Raw genomic sequence first — 21,054 nt, 5'->3', positions numbered from 1 at the left:
TAATTAAAAATTCTAATCGATTCATTTTGCTATTAACCTCATGCAAACATTATCATTGTAGATATACAATGAGCATCCTACTTTTGCATTTTCCTTGTGAAAGTTTGACATGTATTAAACTTTATATAAGTTTTTCAAGAATGCCAAACAAGGTGGACGTTTTAGTTGAGATGCAGGAAGAGGTCATGAAGTGCAATGTTAGGCAAGTGTATAACAAAGCTTCGAAGGTACCTAAGAGCAATTTCAAGTTGGGGAAGAGAAACAGGTTGTCCAAGGCATGGCAAAGGAAGAGGAACTAATGTGAGAGGGCCAAAACACTAAAAAATGTATCCAAGAAGCTTGGATGTGTTTCTAGGAGGTCCTATGACATGTTGCAAGGTAAAATCACTTATGTGGTAAAATGCTTGCACTTTCCAATGTCAATAACAATGAAAAAATAGATCATTGAAGTGACCCAAAAATTACTTTTTCATTTATGTTGAAAAACTTAACATCAAATTTGACCAAGAAGTGGTCTAAGTTGCTCAAGTGTGCCCATGAGCATCATTGTGTCAAGTTGTTAACTCAAGAACATGTCCAAAGTGCACTTGTGCTCTCTAGCACACCTCTACACCTTGTTTGTCAAGTTGTCAAATAAAAAACAAATCAAAAGTGCACTCATGCTCTGTAGCATGTCCCTACACCTCCTTATGTCAAGTTGTTAACACAAAAAACATAAGATAAATTTCTTCCAAGTCCCTTAGGCATGCTTGAGAGAGGTTGGATGTCATAAAGCTGACTATGAGCATGAGCAAAAGTTGATATGCCAAAGTAAAGATTTGATCTTTAGAACACCGAAGGGCACTATTAAAGAAAGCTTATTTAGCATCTTGTTGGTCACTCACAACAAATTCCTCAAGTAACAACATAGTTGCCCGAGGATCAACATTTATCTTCTTCAGGGATAGGATCCAAATACAAGACATTGAACTACACAAGTTTCCAAGGACAAAATCAAACTCAAGTCACTAGGATTGGTCATCAAGGTTTAAGGCTGCTTCTTCAAAGAATCTACTATTATTAGAATGAAATAGTTTCATTGGAATCATCACCAAAAGCCAAGTGTTAGATTGGCTATTTTTAAACTGCGTTATTTATAGCCCATAAACATTTTTAGCCATCAACATTTTTGAGAAGATAATCATATTCTAAGAAATCTACTTTTAGCACAGCTAATTTTAGATGATCTTCTAGAAGGTGTAATTTTAGTTGATAGTTATCCTTATTAGAAAACTATTTGAAGATTTGCTAATATCAGGTTATGAATCTCTAGGCAAAATTGTAAAATAAGCTTCTTTGAGTGCAAGCAAATTAGTCATAGCATTGAAGTATTTGTAACCTTTTTAGTTATTTCTCGTGACAAAATAAGTACTAAGTGTTTTTGGCATTTAGAATTTCATTAAATTGTGACTTTATGCATACATTTTTCTGAAATTATTGTTCAACAAATAATATACCTTCTGTGTACTAGGGCAAATCAAGTTGCATTTAGTGAGTTTGCAGGCTTTGAATTGTAGGTTTGCTCAAAGTTGGTGACTGACTTTATATGCAATTCCTTATTTCAATTTGCCAAAGTGTTTTGTGTCCAATTTATTCAATTCAATCCTCGTGTGTAGTTACACATTTTAGTTTCCACAAATAACACTTTTAACAAAAGGTTAACTAAGCAGAATCAAAGAATAGTAAATAAATCTAAGCAATTGCCAAGTAGCAGTACTATTGGATCACATTGTATGATGAAAGTACTTTTTGAACATGCAAAGGAAAAGCAGTCTTTAAATAGATAATTTTGACTACAATTACTTACTTGGGAAGCCTTGCAAGGAGAAGATTACTTAAAATATCCACCATAACATGAAACTGGCGAGATGTCATTGTAGCAGTTATGTTTGAAGAATTAAAATAGAGCTCTTTTAAAGGCTTGATCTGCAAGAAGAAGAAACAATTGTACTAAACATACTGAAAATAACAATTGGAAGCCCATGTAATATATTAAATCTCTAATTTTAAAGTGAAATAAAAAGAAAAAATAGAACATTTCACTAACGCACCACATTCTCAAACATATAGCAAGATATATATTCTTATGTAAGCCAGGTCATACATCTCTGGCTAGTCTTTTGGTTCTATATATATATATATATATATACGCATTTTGAATCAAAATAACATATAGCACGCTAGTTATATATTATTCATAGAAAGAACTCTAAAGGTTTAGGAAAAGAAATGTTTCAAAGTATTTTTATTTTCACACTGACGTAGCTCCTAGAAAGACAATGAAAATGAAGTGTATTCATCATCCTGATTTTCACATTACAGCTTGTTTTGTCGTTAAATTACAAGTAGAATGCTTGACATAGTACAGTATTTTCATCCATCAAAACAACAGGACAAAAGTTCTTGACTTAATACAAAAAATATTTTAGGAAAAGAATATCTGAAACTCATTCTAGTATTATTGTGGTTAAGTTTTGGTAAGAATTCAATTTTGAAGCAATATTTGAAATTTAAAGTTTAAATAACAAAAATGGTACACTTTGCGCCTGGAAAATAGATTGCAACAATGCAAGAGCTAAATTATGCAGTACAAAAATGCCAAAAGTAATTATTAATTGTGTTGGATCTATTTAGATGCTACAGAAAGCATGGACAGGATAGTATCGAGAATCGCCACCTTTAAATCAGTTGTTCCTCCTTTATATCGTGTGTAACGGAAATACATTGTGCATGGCATAAATACACGCTCCAGCAGCGCACCAGTACGTTTAACTTCAGGGGAAGTTCTTGGAATTTTAGGAAGCCACTGTAGCCCAGCTCCAGGGTCAACATCTGTAGGAGCTACGTGAGCTTGTACATGTTCTAAGATAACTGAAAGCTCCCGGCGCTTCCATGTCATTTCGGGTGCAGATCCAGGAATATGCATGCCTCCAGCTCCTAATGCTTGCTGAATCATTTCAAACCCAACATGTAATACAGAATGGAAGGAGCGAGCCAAGACACGTCCACTGGCTGCAGCAAGTAAGAATGCACCCTAGAAACACAAAAACAGAATTGTTCATAGAAGCAGAGAGATCAAACTGAAACTGCATATTCCAAATAGCAGGCATGAAATGTTCAAAATCATTTTGTGAATTTCAGATATGCTCTTGGATGCAAAGGATCATTCCACGTGGCTACACCAGTTTAAATGTTTAAATTCTGATTGGTGCAAATCCTTTCTAATATTTTGAGTAATAGTATTGGAACTGTTTCTAGTTTCCTGACAAAAACGAAAATTCAAAACTTAATGAACCAAAGAAAGTACAGATTCACCATTGTAAATAATATAGTGGAACCTTAGTCTTAATAAAGAAGCTTTGACAAGTTGCTATTCCCTTACCCAATAAGAATCAAGATAAAAATAATACAAATGACTCTTCAGAGTACAACAGACCAAAGTTTCATTTCAAAATGAACTTAGGGCATCTGTTATGTGATTAAAATGGAAAATCTAGCCACAGAAAAATCACTACAAACATGCATCAAACATTGAGGAGATTGAGCGAATAAAAAATGCCATATTGGGTTTTATTTCTTTCTGCAAGAAGAAAACTGTGTTACATCAAAAAAGGAAATATATAAAGAAAAGTGATGAAACATTGAGGCACTATCCTTGCTACGTAAGCAATGATAGTGAATCCAATTTAACACAACAATTAAAGTTAACTATATATTTCCTCAGCACAACTTATCACAAACCTAAACAACTAAGGTCTAAAGACTACAAATTTTTGACAGTTCATTCCACAGAAACATCTTCCAATGCCTTCAAATGTGACCTTAGATTTCTCTTTCCACAGGAAGAAAAGAAGCAAATAATATCATAACCAATCATAAGAACCATGCACAGTTCTTAAAATGTCCTAATCATTATAACATGGCAATAGAATTCCCAATGCTCCCAATCTAAATAGAGATTTACATATAAACATAATAGCAATTCACGGTGCTGTAATTCTTGTTCAATGTTACTATTCTCTACAAGAATCAGCAATAGGTAATGTGACATCACAAGTAACACAACTTGGTAACCACGCTCCTCATGAATCTGCATTTTGGGTTTAAAGTTAAAACATTTCCACCAACCCATACAGCTCAATTATAATTCTACATAGAGTTTCCAAAAATGCTTTGGCAATGTTATTTGAATTACAGTTACAATATTTTGGAACTAATGCACGGCTGACACCTTACTTCTGGTACAAAAATGTGTACATTAAAATTTAATCTTTGTTAAAGCCACAGAGATGCATATTATGAAAGATAAACCATTTTTTACCCATCAACTTACATTTGCTTCTTCTGAATGAAGATTAAACTGAGGCTGAACGACATTCACCATAAAGTTCATTGTACCCTCTTCTCCTGTCTCGTCTATAGTCAATCCTTTAAGCAATGCTAAGGACATTCACCAATATCAAAAGAAGAATGAATTACAATGTCAGACAACTTGCGATTGTATAATTATACAAATCCATTTAGAAGAAACTATACAAATATAATGTGTATTCACAAATTTAATGCAAGACTAAAATTAGATATTATATAACACCTTATGCTCCATTTTTATAGAAAGTAAAAACTCAAATTTAACCTCAATATATTGATAACCACTTTATGGAACATACATGACATAAGAAATGTCATACCTGATGAGGCAGATGATGAAGAACCCATTTTCCTTGACGGAGATGGGGAAGAAATTGGTTTGTCTACATGGATCGATGATGAAGAAACATGTGAACCTTTACTATGCTTTGGAGAGGTTGACAATCTAGAAGGATCATCAGCAGGCAATCCCGTCCCTGCAAGCTTCTGTTGTTCCTCAATCATCTTCCTCTGAGCATACTGCCTGGACGGGGATGGCTTAGGAGACTCAAATGCTTTTGCTATTTCACCAACCCATGCCCAAACAGCATCTCTATTTTTTATCGTCCATAGGAGTTTAAGTCCATACACAAACACACGCTGGCAATTGTCAGCTAACACTACATTAAAGCCATCATCATCACTGGGATCAGAGAGCGTTGCATCATTCTCACTTCCGTAATCAAATTCTGACCTAACATAAGTAGCCTCAAGACTTCTTATACTCCGTCCTTCTTCCTGCCATGACAACAGCCTTGAAGGATCAACCTTTGGAGACTGCTTTCTGATAGTAAAATAGTCTGTATAAAGTAGCAAACCATCCCCATTGGATATGTCAGCAGTGATTCCATTTTCCCTACGCTGTTCATTACAAACACTGTCAGTTACTCCTTGTGGCTGCTTAACTCTTTTGGAATTTTGGGAACATTCTTCGACACTGCTTGTGCTTGGATCCTTCAGCTCTGCCTTCAGCACATGAAGATCTAAACCTTGGTACACTTGATCAAGAGGATCACGCTTAGATTCGAAGGTATAGCGCTGTCTCCCTCGGCTGTAACAGAGCTCATATTTTAGCTTTTTCATATTAAAGGTCAATCCATTTGCAGGATCATCACTTCCCAGAGGAACGTGCTTGATACAAGTAGGGGTTGCATCAACACGTAGCATAAACTCAGTCATGACTTTATCAAGGGATAAATTCCCTGATCTGGTTGATCTTGGAACTCCAAAACGAGGCCATTTTGAGAAAGAACGAATTTTATGAGGTGGATTATAATATAAATTCCACCACCTAAAAATCCATATCAAATCATGGGCACCCAAATTCACTGTTGGAACACCCATTGACACCATACCCAATTTTCCAGGGGGAAAGACTGAAGCTGAATCATAAAAGTTCCTGTTTGTGTTGGACCTTCTGGCAGCAGACATAACCTGAGCTTTCACTTTACTACTAAGCCTGTCTGCATCTCCCATGGAAGAAGATGATTCTTCAACTGGTTCTATAGAGTGTGAAGGTTTCAAAGAGAAATTCCAGCGAAGAGAGAATGATGTAGAACGAAAAGGATCATAGACTTTCTTCCGGGGTTCAAGCTCACTGGGAAGTGCATGCAAATAATGGTTGAGAGGGTTCCCTGACTCACATTCCCAATTCATTGTTATATCAAGTTGGAAGGCTGCTGAATAAATAAATCCTCCCCTGACATCAACTGGTAGTTTCAGGTCATAATTCTTCAGTAAATGCTCCAAGCTGCTTATACAAATGTTAAATTCCTTTGCATAAAATGCAAGCCGGCCTTCTGATTGTTGAATATCCATGATAGCGGCAACAATTTGCAATTTATCAATCTTTTCATATGGATCTGTTGTTGCTAAGAAATTCCATTTAAAATCAGAACAACGAATACTGTTTTTACCATGAATATAGTATCGCATATCATCCCACCATGGCAAGCTTCGTTCCTTTTTGGCTGTTTGATTGTCTGTGTGAACGCAACTTCCAGATGGAAATAGAACAGAACCAGGAACATTTCCTGAAGGCAAAGCACCATCGTTTCGAATACTTAAATTAGCTTTCCTAAGAGCTATGGTAAAGGCATAGCTTAGATCAGCAATAGCTGGTTCAAAACCCACCCCATAGGCAACTTCTGCTTTCTCAAATTCTATTGGCAACTCAGAGTACATTTTAAGTGGTGGAGTAGTACCACTCATAGACCGTAGCATTTCAACCTTGTGCCATCTACCAATATACACATTTTGAAAATATTGAGGAGGGAATGTTGTTGCCTACATCCAAGAAATCAAGTATCAGATTGACAATTGCATCAAGTTTGACAATTCAAATGTCATATATATATATATATATATATATATATATATATATATATATTCTATGCAGCATAAAAAGTCAACCATCCATCAGATCATAGGTGGTTTGATTCTATTCCTAAGTTTCTGGAAACCTTATAGTGCAGCCCAGTTGAAATATACCATTCTCAATGTCAATGCCAAAGGTTGAATGTGCAAAACAAAGCATTTAATAAAGTATGATTTTACACCATCACAGTTTCTTTAGTATTTAATATGATTGGGTAAAGATTAAAAAAAATGAAGGCATACTATTTTTTGATAATTGCTCCTGCAGTAAATGAGATCCAGAATGATTGTTCAAAACAATTAATCTGCTTCAGGATGTAGATAGTGTTTTTCATAAACAGCATAGATATGCATTATAAGTGTCATTAAAATACACCCATCATTCATGCATTAATATTTCATTCATCCTCTGTACCATACCAACATCCATGAAATTTTGATTAATTCAATAATTGAGAAGGAAAATAAAAGGATTTATATTTAAGTTTATTAAAAACTGTAGCTGCAATCCAAAAATAAACTTTATATGATGAATAGATCCATATTGATAAAATCTATTCTACAGCAAATAAGATGTCAAGAACTATAACATAGATGGAACCGATTCAAAGAAATAAAGAAATGCCTTTGGAAAGAGTACATGATAGAAATTCATTTTACTTAGAGATACACGTACAAGCGAAAGGCCTCAAATATACATAGTTCCGCAGAGTTTCCTGACGGGGGGATGAGGGGATGGGTTTTCGGGACCAGGGGACCGAGCGCAAATGGGTGAGAGTTTGAGTTCAGGATTTGGAGACACCTTGTGACCTATGCTGTCGGTCAAGGATCAAAGTTTTAGTCATGCTATTAGGGTTTAAGCCCAAAACTCTGGCAAGGGAAGGGAACTGAGTGTTAGGTGGACTAAAGGTATGCCTAGATGAAGAAACCTGATACTCTAACAAGGATAGAAGAGAAAGAGAACTTTGGAGGAAAGTTGTCATGTTCCAGAATTAATCCTCCATCGTTTTGTAATCAGTAATTAATCATGATAAATGTATTGACAGTTTGAATATATATATATCTATCCTTTGTTTACTTGAAATTAACATTAAATGTTATTTGTAAATAAATATATATTTAATCATGTATCAGTATATACACAAAACTAATTATAATTTCCTGTATAATTAATGTTAATATACTAAACAGATTGGCATGTTAATTAATTATTAAATTAATCAACGATAACAATTCATAAATTAATTACTAATCCTATCGGCTCCCAAAGTAAATACGACTTCAGCAAGGGAAGTCGTGACTTTTGGAAAAGTCACGATTCCTCCTATACAGTCGTATCTGATCCACGTGAATAAATATAAGCACGGGGGGATTAAACTAAGGCATAACGGATAGGAGGGAAAGAGAATATCGCCACGCACAGGTAATGGAACGTATTAATACCAAGCAAGCAATTCTCAAATCTGTCACATTATCTCTGTAGGTAGTCATTAAGTGCTAAGAAATCAGAAAGAATAAATATGCAGCTTTAACAGAATTGGAAATAGGAATAAATTTATGTTTGGTTATAATTGAGGATTATATGGGTTAAGCACTAGACGCACGATAGGATATTATGTCCTCTGTCTTGGGGGAGCACTGGAGATGGTAATTAGTGGCAACGAGGGGCTGTCATGTGGTCAGTGACCCATGAAGCCAAGGAGCCAGTTACAATCTCCCTGCCAGTCTTCCCAAGACAGAAAGGATGTTTGAGTGTCTGAAAGTATTAAGGTTTAGAGAGGAAGCATAGGGAAACTACCCATCTAGCAAGGGGGTTAGAAGCAACCAGCCCTTGGATTTGGTAGGCCAGCAGCCCCTTGCTTTCCCCTTTTAGTCTTGATACTTTCTCCCGTCTGATAGTATTAATAATTTAGGCTGATCTGTAGTATGTATATGCTGTAGGCATTGTGTGCACAATCTTGTGATTGCAGGGTTAGCCATAATCAAGCTTTTGGCTGCAGGCTAAGGTATGATCGAACTTATATTATGAGTTTCCTTTAGTTGTGATCATGCACAATAATCAAATTAATGTTAATCAATGATTAATACGGAATCATATTCTCAGATTTAATAAGGAATGTTCCCTTAAAGTAGAATTGATATATACTATAATTATATTGAATTGAGTTATTACTGTTAATCAGGCACTGTACCGGTAGGGGACATTACAAAAGTCATGCTCATACGGAAAACTACGCAATTGTGATGACTTACACTGACAGAGAAAATTGGCCACGCCTCCATGCTTAGAAATTTTGGGGATCTTAATTAGGTGCATGAGGGATGAAGGGAAAGAACTCATACACAAATTAGGATCAGAGAAGATGTTAAAGACAGAGAGTCGGCATTTTGGATTACAGGATAGAATAAGGAAAAAAGAGACATGACAATGCATTGGAAATTAAGTAGGTGCATGAGGGATGAAGGGAAAGAACTCATACACAAATTAGGATCAGAGAAGATGTTAAAGACAGAGAGTCGGCATTTTGGATTACAGGATAGAATAAGGAAAAAAGAGACATGACAATGCATTGGAAATTATATTCAAATTATTTTAATTAGTTTAATTGCACTGAAAATATTCCATTGATTGCAATGTTAAAATTTGATTATTCATTATTCTTGGAAATGAGAAAATAACATAAGCATTTCATGATAAATTTCAAATGTCTTTCTCTGATAAGAAAACTAGAAAAGAATAAAAATAAAAGAAATAAAATAAATGATAAACAGATAGTACACGAAGTTTTGCAAATATCCATCTACTGCTACAGGAAATATGCCCAGCAGGCTATAACACATTTGCAGAAGTGATGCAATAGTCTGAAAATTTCAACTTCCACAACAAAAGAAGAATTCCATGGATGAGGATTATGGTGCAGGGGCTAATTTCTAAATCTTCAAGCCCTTTCTTCAACACCAAGAAACAATTTCTGGGATGTCTACATCTGGATGTTAAACAAAATGAATGGAAAAACAATTCAGGTTATTGAAGCTACAGATGCATTTTAGTAAAGGGACTGCATAGCAGATAAATAAGATCTCCATAAAGACAAATATTAATTTTCAGCTATCTCAACCAAGTTATACTTGAAGCAAGTTATGGAGCACCTCTCTATGATTGCTAGGAACTCATGTTTGTTTCATGCCAAACAATAAAAAACTATAGATCTTTAATTTCAAAAAGGTGATTACAAAAAGCTTATGTATATGCATGCATTTTCTCCATGGAATTTAAAGAACATAAGAGATTGAAAGATTGTGGTAGTTTATTTTTCAGTATCCCACCCAGAACATCGGGATCAAAAAATTGTAAATGTTTGTTGAATTATGCTTTGGGCTTTCCATTGAAGGTCAAAAGTTCATTTCTCTGAGTTACAGTCAAGCCAAAACATAAGAGAAAAAACAGAAAACTAAAAACAGAATAAGGGAAAATCAAAGAATTCATAAAAGAATCCAAACCTGTTGAGCCAAAATTATGCTTCCATTGCATTTACCCATAGTTGCTGCAAGCATTGGGAAGGAGTAGTTTCTCAGTTGAATTACCAGTGAGCCTGTATTTATAGAAATATTCCTCCCCATCATTCTGGAGAACGGGACTTCCATCTCTGGACTAACACAATCAAGCTTCCTTATCATCTCAACCATTCCCAACTTGCCACCTTCAATCTCTGTCAAAGTTACCTCCAAATTTGAAGCACGAATAGATAGGAGGGAACTTCTACTAACACTAGGTCTGAAACCAGCCTGTAAGCCTTTCCGACAAGCTCCAGAACCTCCAGAAATAACTAATTTCTGGCAAGCTTTGTAGTAAGACTGGAAAGCTTGTTGTTGAAGCCTTGCTTGCAAGGTTTTGATAATATCTTGATCTGATGAATTCATTTCCAAATTTTCATGAAGATTGACATATTCATCTGTGTACAATTCCTTGAGTTCAGGAATACCAGAAAGGCTAGAACCTTCTGCTACAATTTCATCCAGAAACCTTAACCGAGCAGAGAGTTCACAGACTTCATTTTTCATTAGTTGGTAATGTTCATCTAGCCAGCCTTGAATTGGCTCTTCCTCAATCTCAGCAATCACCTCACGGAAACTGAACTTAATGCAGCCAAATTTTGATGATCTGTTCTTCGAATGTTTTGAATTTTTCATGCCTGAGGGGCATAATGATTGTCTCTTAGCAGCCATAACTAGCTTCAAACCCCGGTACATATCCTCAACAGCATCCTCTATTGCACGCAGCTGCAATCTATGTGGCATAATTATACGAACATCGCGACCTTGGATGAGACAATCCCAAGTAACTGAAGATCTGATTTCAGCATCAAAACGACTGATTGTTCCAGTGCTACCCTCAGGAGAAGTGGGAATGCGGGAAATTTGGAGCCGATTACTTTTAAAAACAGTTGCTTCATTCAAACTGAGCCCAAGATCTTCAAGTAACATCCCAATTTTAGCATCCTCTGAGAATATAGACTGAACCTTAACTAAACACTCTACGCCGTCTGCAAGACTAGCAGAGAGGGTTAACTGTTCTATGTCTATTGCCAGCACAAGCTCCTTATTATGTTGCTTATCATTTCGAGCTGGACCTTGGAAATCACCACCTGTGGGCTTCCTTATTCCCTCAAAGAGAAAGTCTTCATCGGTATTAAAAATTAAAGTATTTGTGACATAAGCATGACTCAAATTCTTTTGCTCCTGCAATAAAGATTTCATGCGCAACATAGTTTCATATAAAACCAGATGTACATCAGGCTCCCATCTAATAGTTACATCAGTAGCACAAACAAGAGCGCATCTAGTAATTCCATTATTATTAGGAATTTGGTATACAACCTTCCCACTTTGCAATGCTAGCAATGTCAAATCAACAAATGTTTTGTCTCCAGCTACCTCCTGATACATGATCTTTCCTCTTTCCAATTCTAATTGCGTGGAATTTGCGTTTTTATCTCTGCATAAAGAAAAATGAACAATATTGAATGATGTTATGCATTTCAGCTCCAGTCTGGTATCTCTCGAACTTGAAGATTTTACATAAGCAACACGCGGCTTTCCCTCTTCCACTTCAGTGATAATTACCTCACCACCCTGACTTCCAAAATTTACACGTTTTGGATCTGCAATGTCTGTATTTTCCACATTGAGATCTCCAACAAACTTTACAGTGAACTTCTCAAGGTTGAGCCTTATAACATTTATACTATTTGCTCCGAGTTTACTATTACTGTTTCCTTTCCTCTTCTTTGCCCTATTATTTATAGCAGATACACTCTTCAAGACAGCTGCATAAGACATAAAGGTGAATACAAGTAACTGAAGCCGTTGTAAGGACAGACATGTTGAACTTCCACTAACTTCAACAGCAAGAGTCAATTTTCTTTGCTCAGTTTTATCATCTTCAATGGATTCTGTTTCTCTAAGCCCCCAGTCAACACTGACCCGTGATATATGCAACAATGACTCTAAACTTGTTTCTACAGCAAAAAAACTTTCCTTCAAGCATCCATGGTCTTCATCTGGCACATGTAGAAGTAATTCACCTAATTCCATATGAACGGAAATTTTCTCACTTGTGATATTATTTACAAATAGATGTGAAGACTGGGAACACACCTGAAATCAGCAAATACAACAGATAAAACTGCATATATCAGTCACCAAATCCATCTCTTGAAGAAAAACAACTTACAAGGATTGCTTCACTAGTTCATAAACACAGATCCTAAATCGATTTCTAGCATGATCAAGAAGCTCAAAGGTGTCATTATAATCAAACAATGTAACCATGATACGGGAGCCATAGTTAAAGAGTAAATAGACCAAATGACCCAGAGAACTTGCAGATGTCATATTAGCAATATCTCTATATGCCTATCTACTCATTATGAGGAAAGAAAACTAAGAGTTATGCAGCTAGGATAATTCAGTCTAATTGAAAATGGAGAAGAGATGCCATATATAAGCAAAGAAGTCATGATATAAGACAACAGTCAATGCTTGTTTCACCTAGATTAACTTTTCAATGCTCTATAGAACCTAACATCTATGGATCCCCAAACATAGAGAGTTCAAGTATGGCCTCTTCTAGCCTACTTGGTTTGAAATCATTATCTCATTACCATTACTCTGAGTGACAGAAAAAGCTTTTGCCAGCAAATTGTGACATTGTATGTTTGAATAGATATGAGATAAATTATTCTGGCCATTTCATTTGTATGCTCCACTTCCAGATGGAAGCCCTTTAGAAACTATTTGCATGATATTGTTGGAAACCAAGCAAAACAATTTTAACTTTTTGCAAGAAAAATGAAAGAACTCCAAAAAAGAAAAAAACTGCTGTAGGGATCTCTGTTTGTGGAATTAATGATCAGCATTTGAATCTGAGGCAGGAAACCTGCTTTAAAGAGGTAACTTGACAGGATCCATGCCTGTACACTGTTGTTACGCATGCCCAAAAGTTATTGCACCTGTGTCACACTCCATTCAATGACAGTAGCTGTTGACACTCCATACATTTAAACAGCTTTTCCAGAAGATCAAGGTAAAGCCAGTGCAAAAAGGAAATTCTTTACTCACTTGAGGAATCTACTTAGGCACACAGCAAAGGATCTCCTAGAATGGCAAATGATCTGACCATAACCTCAATACTTAAGGAAAGATAGCTTGAGCTCACAAGAAAATTACATTATATGGTTGAATATGCTTCTAAGTTAGCTAATCCTGTGTCTTCCTAATTCTATCACTATGGACAAGTGCTTTTAGTAGTAGCTTAGAGGCAGTACGGAAAAACATTATTTAAACCAGCCATGAGGAATAAAATGATCAATTTCAGTGTTTAAACAATGGTTATTTACATTTGAAATTAAGGAAAAATAGAGTCACTGTGAAGGCTATAAAGGCTAGTATCAATTTTTAAAGGGTTAGAATTTAAGGACCACCTACTTTTCTTTATATGATTTACTCTTATTTACTAAGCATGAAAGAATAGCAAAAACTGTGCTTCCATTATCAAACAAGTCGAGAACTATTGTTGGGATACAGGAAGTCCACCTGTAGGGAAGCTCACTTCTCCACCACATATTTTGTATTCACACTTTATTGCTGTGGGGGTGTATATAATATTTTATTTGTGGAACTAATGATTTGCATTTGAATCTTGGGCAATACACGTGGTATAATGAGGTAACTTGACAGTACTGATAATCGTACACTGTTCTTAGATGAAAATCTTGTACCACACAAAAATGATATCTTAACAATGCTTCTAATCTGAGTGCTCATGGAAGTGCACTGAACCTCTGCTGAATTTGCCCTTACAGGGGTAACATTCATTGCTGAAATTCCTACATGGTCATGTATTTGTCTTCCACAATGAATTTAGAGAGAAACAGCAATTGTTTTCTTCAAATAGACCCCTCACAGTCCTGTAACCTCCAAATGTATGTAATAACCTTCGCATGCTCCCAAGCACACTGAAAATATCTTACTAGAGGTTTTATGTAAATTTTCAACATTTAGGACAAGGACAATATGGATAAATTGTTTTGTCTCAGTGACTCATGTCTCAGTGACTCATGCCTAGCCCTTCGAGCATAAGAACAAACCAGTTCTCTGATCGGAAATTTTAGATATCTTCCTTTTCTTATCACACTTCAACCACCCCTTTTCTAAGAGAATGCTAGGGTAACCCTTTGTTGTGTACAGAATGCATGTGCTTTACTGTTCCAGGTGGTAAAGTTATTGCTATTTGTAGCAGTTGAACCTACCATTGTGGCCTACAATTGGAAAATTTCCAGGTTGATAGAATTGCATGCAGACCAGATGCAACTGTTGCATATCATGTGCAAGGACCTCAAGGAGTTTGCCTGGTACATAATAATCTATGTATACTCTTGAGCACACTAAAAGGATCTTCTCGCTGAGGAGAGACTAGTATTTTTGAGATTTTGGCGAAGGACAATGTGGATAAATAGGCTATGTCGCAGTAACTCATGGCTGGCCCTTTGAAGATAAGAACAGACCAAATCTCTCTCAAAAGAAACTAATGCTATCTTTCTTCAGTTATCGAACTTCAATAAGCTCCTTTCTAAGACATAGCCAGGGCCGAGAAAACCATTTACTGCATGCATAGATGATGGAGGTGACTACATGGACATTACTATTCCGATTGGGAAGAATACTGTTATTTGTAGCAGTAGAACCTACCATTCACACTTACAATTAAAAATTTCCCAGGTCAATGGGATTGCATAAAGGTCAAAAAGAACTGCTGCAAATGCTTGTGCTAGGGCTGGAAAACTGTGGTACGAGCTCAGGAAGTTTGCATAGTAGCTTGGGTAGAAAAGCAAAAGAATGTAAGAAACATGATGCAAGTATCAAGCCATGAGCATTCACCACCACAAAAATAAAAAATCTCTCTTATGATGGTTGCTGAAGAACATCTTAATTGCAAGAGACTGCAACAGAGGCAGGTGAGAGCAATCACAATGTTCCTGCAAGGCTAGATACAAACCACGATACCACCACAAACACAAAAACATAACTCCTCCACACAGTTTGACAAAGGAACCCTACAAAGCTTTCCCTCAGCATTCAGGAGTTGTCAGACTCGGTGCCACACAAATCCTACTAACAGTTGTCAGAGCAATGGAAGCACACTAGGGTAGAGCCATGCCAACCTGACCACGAAAAGTCACATGGACTAAGAATGAGGAAGAATATATAATGAAGTGCCAGCATCTCACTCAGATAGGCATACAAGATTGCCTCTGTAACCACCTTTTGCTACAATAATCATTTGGCCATGCATAATCCTTGCCTTCATAAATAAGTTGCTGGTTCGGGTTCGAAGAACTGGTACGCCGGTACGGCAAAATTTTGAAAAGGGGTTTGGGTTTGTTTAGTACAAAAACAATTAGAACATATATATATATCATTGAATTTCAATTTATAAAATAAATAAACCCCAATAGCTACTTTGACTGCTGCTGAGATACTCTGACCAAGGGCTGTGGCATGTCAGCTGAGTGAGATGAAATATCAGCAGCAGGAGGCCAAAACAAAGCGCAGGACATAATAAAAATTTCGCCCAACTGAGTGACCGAACCGAACTATGAACTGTATACGGACCACGAACCACAAACTGTATTTGGGCAATACGGGGGCCTATATAGCCGAACCCGGTAACTCAGCTTCATAACTATCAACAATCAGAAGGTCCTTATAACAAGGTTCAACCCAATCCCAGTAGCCTGCCTCAGAATATTGGGGTTGATTTAAAGGCCTCTCTCTCCTGCATCATTCTCTCCTTTTGCTGCAGCAAATTCTTGATTTGGTGTCCAAATGATATCAACGAACCATTCATTCCACTAATGACACTGCACGCAATCTGCTGATTGAAAGGGTCTAGCCTCAATTACTTTGGAGGACACTGGCAACCAGCCATGCAGAAGCTCTGAATTCTGTGAAGTCCAGTTCTCTTCTGTCACAAGCACTATATGGTTCACACCCCTGCACCTGAAACATCATCAAGCATTTCTGGCATAAAAGACCTAAGCATCGATGCCATTGGCAATCCGAAACAAACAGAAGACCCCAATGGTCAGACCAGTGCAACTTAAAAAAAAAAAGGGATAAATGTGGTGGAGGCTCTGTTTCAGGGAGAATCAATAGTGTCATCCTGAGGATCATGGGCTTCCTTTTCCTGATGTTGTGATGGATCATCTATGTCCTAAGTTGTTATTTTCTTTGGTCTGTCATACTCATAATCATCTAGTTTGCTGGTAAATTGTCTAGTTCTTTCCATTTTCTCAAGCTTTGCTGGTAGCTCACATGACAGCATCTCTTTTGTAATGATCTTATTATATTAAAGCACTAATTCCTTTCTTATCACAAAATATAGATAACCTATAAAACAATATCTGAAACCAATTTTGAAGTATACATGCACAAGTAATTTAAACCTTTATACATTGTAGTGACAGATGAATACAAATTTGACGTGGTGAATACAAAACGAAAGTAGCGCCACACTAAAATTTGAGATTACCTGCAAAATATTTAATGGAACTGGGATATCCTACACCTATAGTTCATAGAACAAACCAAAACAATAGAGCATAAAATGTCAACACATTGACAGAATAGATATAGATTATCAATTCACGCAAGCATAAACATTATCAGCTATAATCATTCAAGGACAAGAATTCCTCTTTGGCCAAGGTAAACACACTAATCAAACATCTCAGATACCAAATAAAAGAATGTTTAGTATGGTAACAAACATCTGCAATTAAACAAATATTCAGAACAAAAATACCCTACTTCTATAACCATGCTATTGTCAGAATTTTAAAAGTGGCAAAAAATGGAAGGTGGAAATAGAACAAAAGCACCTCGATAGCTTTTTAGCTACCATTGACATTATACATATTACTCCTATAGCTCCCAAGGAACAAAAAATATCATAATCACATTTTTTTCTCTCTTCCACAAAGTGGCTCTACAAACACCAGTTATGGCACAAAAAAGAACTTACAAGGTAAATAGGTGCATCATTAAGGTTGTACAAGATAATTGTAGTTTCAGGTGCCGAGACAGTGCAGGTCCACATGATGCTCTTCAGATCTGTATGAGAAGACCGGGCTTTAATTGGCTTGCTGCTTGACTGCATTGGAGACGAGTTTCTCTTCCTCTTATGATTAAAGTAAAGGTCCATCCACAGCTTCAGCCGGTTTATAAGCAAGTGGCATTGTGTGCCACCGAGTTTGATATCAACCTCCGCTCGGAATGGCATTGTTAACTGCCAAAATGATAAGTTTACTTCAGCCGCATTTCAGATGAGTAAATGTATAGAACTTACAAATTTCATTAATCACATTCCAGATGATGAAGCCAAACACAAGGTATCATGACAGAAAATTTCCCAAGTCATGTTCATTGAAGAACATAAGAATAGAGTACATGTACAGTAAGCCAGCATAGTAAATGGCACAAATAATAGCTACAAGACAAAATTTACCTTGTTAATGTAAGGATGAAAACAATGAAATATTATATTGTTACGGATGTCAACAAAAACATAATGTTTGTGAGCTAACTCTGAAACACCACTATAAGTTGCCTCAATACAAAAATCTTGTTTTTCTAGAATACAGTTCTGAAACTTAACCTAGGCAAATAGAGCAAGAAAATATGCAAGATTTCAACAGGGGGAAATATAAAAAAGTATACCAATACAGATATCAAATAAATGTAGAAAGTTTACACAGTAAAGTTCAAGCAAATGGAATATCGATTAAGTCATGGAAAGGATCAAAATGTCAATTTTGGGTGGAATAGAGCAAAAAAGATAAAAGCAACGCAAAGTATGCTTGCAAACTTAATGTAAGAACCCCTACCAGGGTATTCCTTACCAAACTCAAAATTTCACCATTTTAAACTTTAACGCATAGGTATTACATCAAACACTTGGTGTCCTACTGGTTTCATTTAATAGTTTGCATTTTGTTTCATAAACTGATATATGCTCATCATACAATACTTTGGAACAAAGTTTCATAACATCTTAATCAATAATATGTCAAAACATTATATCAATAATCTTTGTATGAGCATCTGATGGTGAATTTGAAGACTTTTCAGACCTTTAGCAGCAAGAAGACACAAATTTCTGAAGGTATTCATGCTTATAGTCTATTTGCTAAGTGCATACTTGATTGTAATATCCAAATTATATGAGACAACATCCTGATTTTGTGACAGCAGTTTGTATGGTTCATGTATTTCAGTTTTAGATGATATTAATGTTGCTTTTTCATAGACATGTATCTGCTATGAATGAATGAAACAAATCAGATCAGTATTGCAAGAATTAATGTGTATTGGCAGTTTTCATGAATCAGCAAGCTAATGTACTATGTCAGTAGATGCATGCAAATTGTTTGACGAAATTACTCTAAGGTAAAAGTGAAAAAATAAATTAATAGCCAACAGGGCAGCATTATTACTGAGAAGTAATTGGTAAAAAATTAATTGTATTTACAGAGAGCAAGAATGCTCAATAAATAGTTTACAAAGAATTTACAAATAGAAAGTTTCTAACTAGAAACTTAGAATACAATATATTACAAAATTGAGCATTAATTATTAATTATTAACTTAGGAAATTATTAACTTAATACCCTCCCTTAATGCTCAATCTATCAATTACACCAAGCTGCCCCCTGAATTTGACAAACTTATCTAGACTGAGCGACTTCGTAAGAATGTCTGCAGTCTGATCCGCAGTTGGAACATACTGCAACTGAACTAAGCCCTCTTCAACAAGCTTTCTGATGAAGTGACAATGAGTTTCCACATGCTTGGTTCTTTCATGGAAGACGGGATTTTTGGCAAGTTTGAGCACTCTCTAATTATCACAGAACAAGGGAGTCGGACCTGCTTGAGTTATCTGCATATCCGCAAGCATCCGGCAAAGCCAAACTGCCTCACATGCTGCCTTAACTGCTCCAGCTCCTCTTCCACCTCCAGTTCTAGTTGTTCCTCCTTCATCTGATGTTGGCACTTCTACTCTCCGGCCTAAGTGGTGGGCCAAGACTATTAGTGATCTTCGTCCTGATGAGCTCATTGAGGGTAGATCTTCCAGAAATAGGGGCAAAAGCAAAATACAGTTAATTTTTCTCTCATGGCCAACATTCATAGTATTTATGAGCCTCAAACCTATACAGAGGCAAAAGGGATTCCAAAGTGGGAATAGGCAATGGACGCAGAATACCAGAGCCTTCTGAAGAACAACACCTGGGTTCTCTCTGATCTTCCTTCACGGAAGAAGCCCATTAGCTGCAAATGGGTCTATAAGGTCAAGTATCATGCAGATGGTACTTTGGATAAGTATAAGGCCACATTAGTTGCTCGAGGATTCACACATCAGGAGGGCATTCATTATGAGACCTTTGCTCCTACTGCCAAGATGACTACCATTCATCTTCTTCTCGCTATTGCAGCTCAGTTTGGATGGACAGTCCATCAGATGGATGTTTGGATGTTAAGAGTGCCTTCCTCAAAAGTGAGTTGCAAGAAGTCGTCTACATGACGCAACCTCCTGGTTTCAAGGTTGCCGACAAAGAACATCAAGTATGTAGACATAAGAAAGCACTATCCTCGAGCGTGGTCGAAAACCCACAAGGAGTCTGTAATTGAAAAAAAATTCTGACTTAAAACAAAGGGTATAAACCCTAGCCGAAAAAACAAAAACCCTAGGCCAATAAAAATCAAAATGCCCAGAAGAGTTCTTTGAACCAAGAAGCCAAAATCTGAAAAAATTGTGGAAGGCGCAAAAACCCATCGTTAGAAATAGTAGAGACCGTCGCGAAAAACTGCAATCACGACACAAAATCTAAAAAAAAACATGGGTCGTCACGATGTGGGCCGAAGTTGCAAGAAGAGCATCGCACGAGCTCCAAACACAAAGGAGAGGACGCAGGCCGGAAAAATAATGACATAGAGAGAGCCGAACAGTGTCGCACAAGTTGCAGGCAAAAAACCGTCGCGAATTTGCAAAAAAAAATCCACCAGAAAACAATGTCATCACGATTTTAAAAACCGTGCAAAGAGGTCTCGCAATGCAGACACGCGCGAAGATAACCTTCCGGAAGTCATGAAAAAATCCCGCAAAAAATCTGAGTTCGAAAAACGTTTTTCAAAACCGAGAAAATTTCTTGAATTTTTTATTAGAAAAACGAATTTTTTATAATGGTGGCTCTTACTGAGAAGTAATTGGTAAAAAATTAATTGTGGTTATAGAGAGAAAGAATGCTCAATAAATAGTTTACAAAGAATTTACAAATAGAAAGTTTCTAACTAGAAACTTAGAATGCGATATATTACATGATTGAGCATTAATTATTAATTATTAACTTAGAAAAATATTAACTTAACAAGCATACTACAGTAATATCCAAGATCTTGAAGGAGCCATCACTCTAAGTGATGAACCTACTAAAGCATTCGTGAGGATCAAGGGAGGCATCAAAGAAGGACCAGTCTTGATAAGATCGAATTACTCACAACCCTTCCAACTTTTATCTTCTGCCTCCAACAATACTATTGTTGTTGTGTTGCTCAAAAAGAATAAGGTCAAATACAAGCAACCTACTGCATTCTTTAGCAAGTCTTTACAAA

At 36.4% G+C, this 21,054-nt stretch overlaps 1 protein-coding gene across 2 annotated transcripts in view; it reads right to left on the bottom strand.

The window, feature by feature from the left end:
• Nucleotides 1–21,054, bottom strand: part of LOC131033478 (protein SABRE) — a 278,075-nt gene that overhangs the window by 115,539 nt on the left and 141,482 nt on the right. For both annotated transcript variants that reach the window (XM_057964713.2, XM_057964714.2), the window contains 6 exons: nucleotides 17,411–17,674; nucleotides 10,327–12,483; nucleotides 4,731–6,735; nucleotides 4,373–4,479; nucleotides 2,717–3,073; nucleotides 1,847–1,965 (listed from right to left, as the gene is read on the bottom strand). In XM_057964713.2, the coding sequence (XP_057820696.1) occupies nucleotides 1,847–1,965; nucleotides 2,717–3,073; nucleotides 4,373–4,479; nucleotides 4,731–6,735; nucleotides 10,327–12,483; nucleotides 17,411–17,674 (5,009 nt within the window). The remainder of the gene's footprint in view (nucleotides 1–1,846; nucleotides 1,966–2,716; nucleotides 3,074–4,372; nucleotides 4,480–4,730; nucleotides 6,736–10,326; nucleotides 12,484–17,410; nucleotides 17,675–21,054) is intronic.

The sequence above is a fragment of the Cryptomeria japonica genome, chromosome 9, assembly GCF_030272615.1.
Source record: "Cryptomeria japonica chromosome 9, Sugi_1.0, whole genome shotgun sequence".
Lineage (NCBI taxonomy): Eukaryota > Viridiplantae > Streptophyta > Pinopsida > Cupressales > Cupressaceae > Cryptomeria > Cryptomeria japonica.
This window is presented reverse-complemented; position numbering and strand designations above follow the sequence as displayed.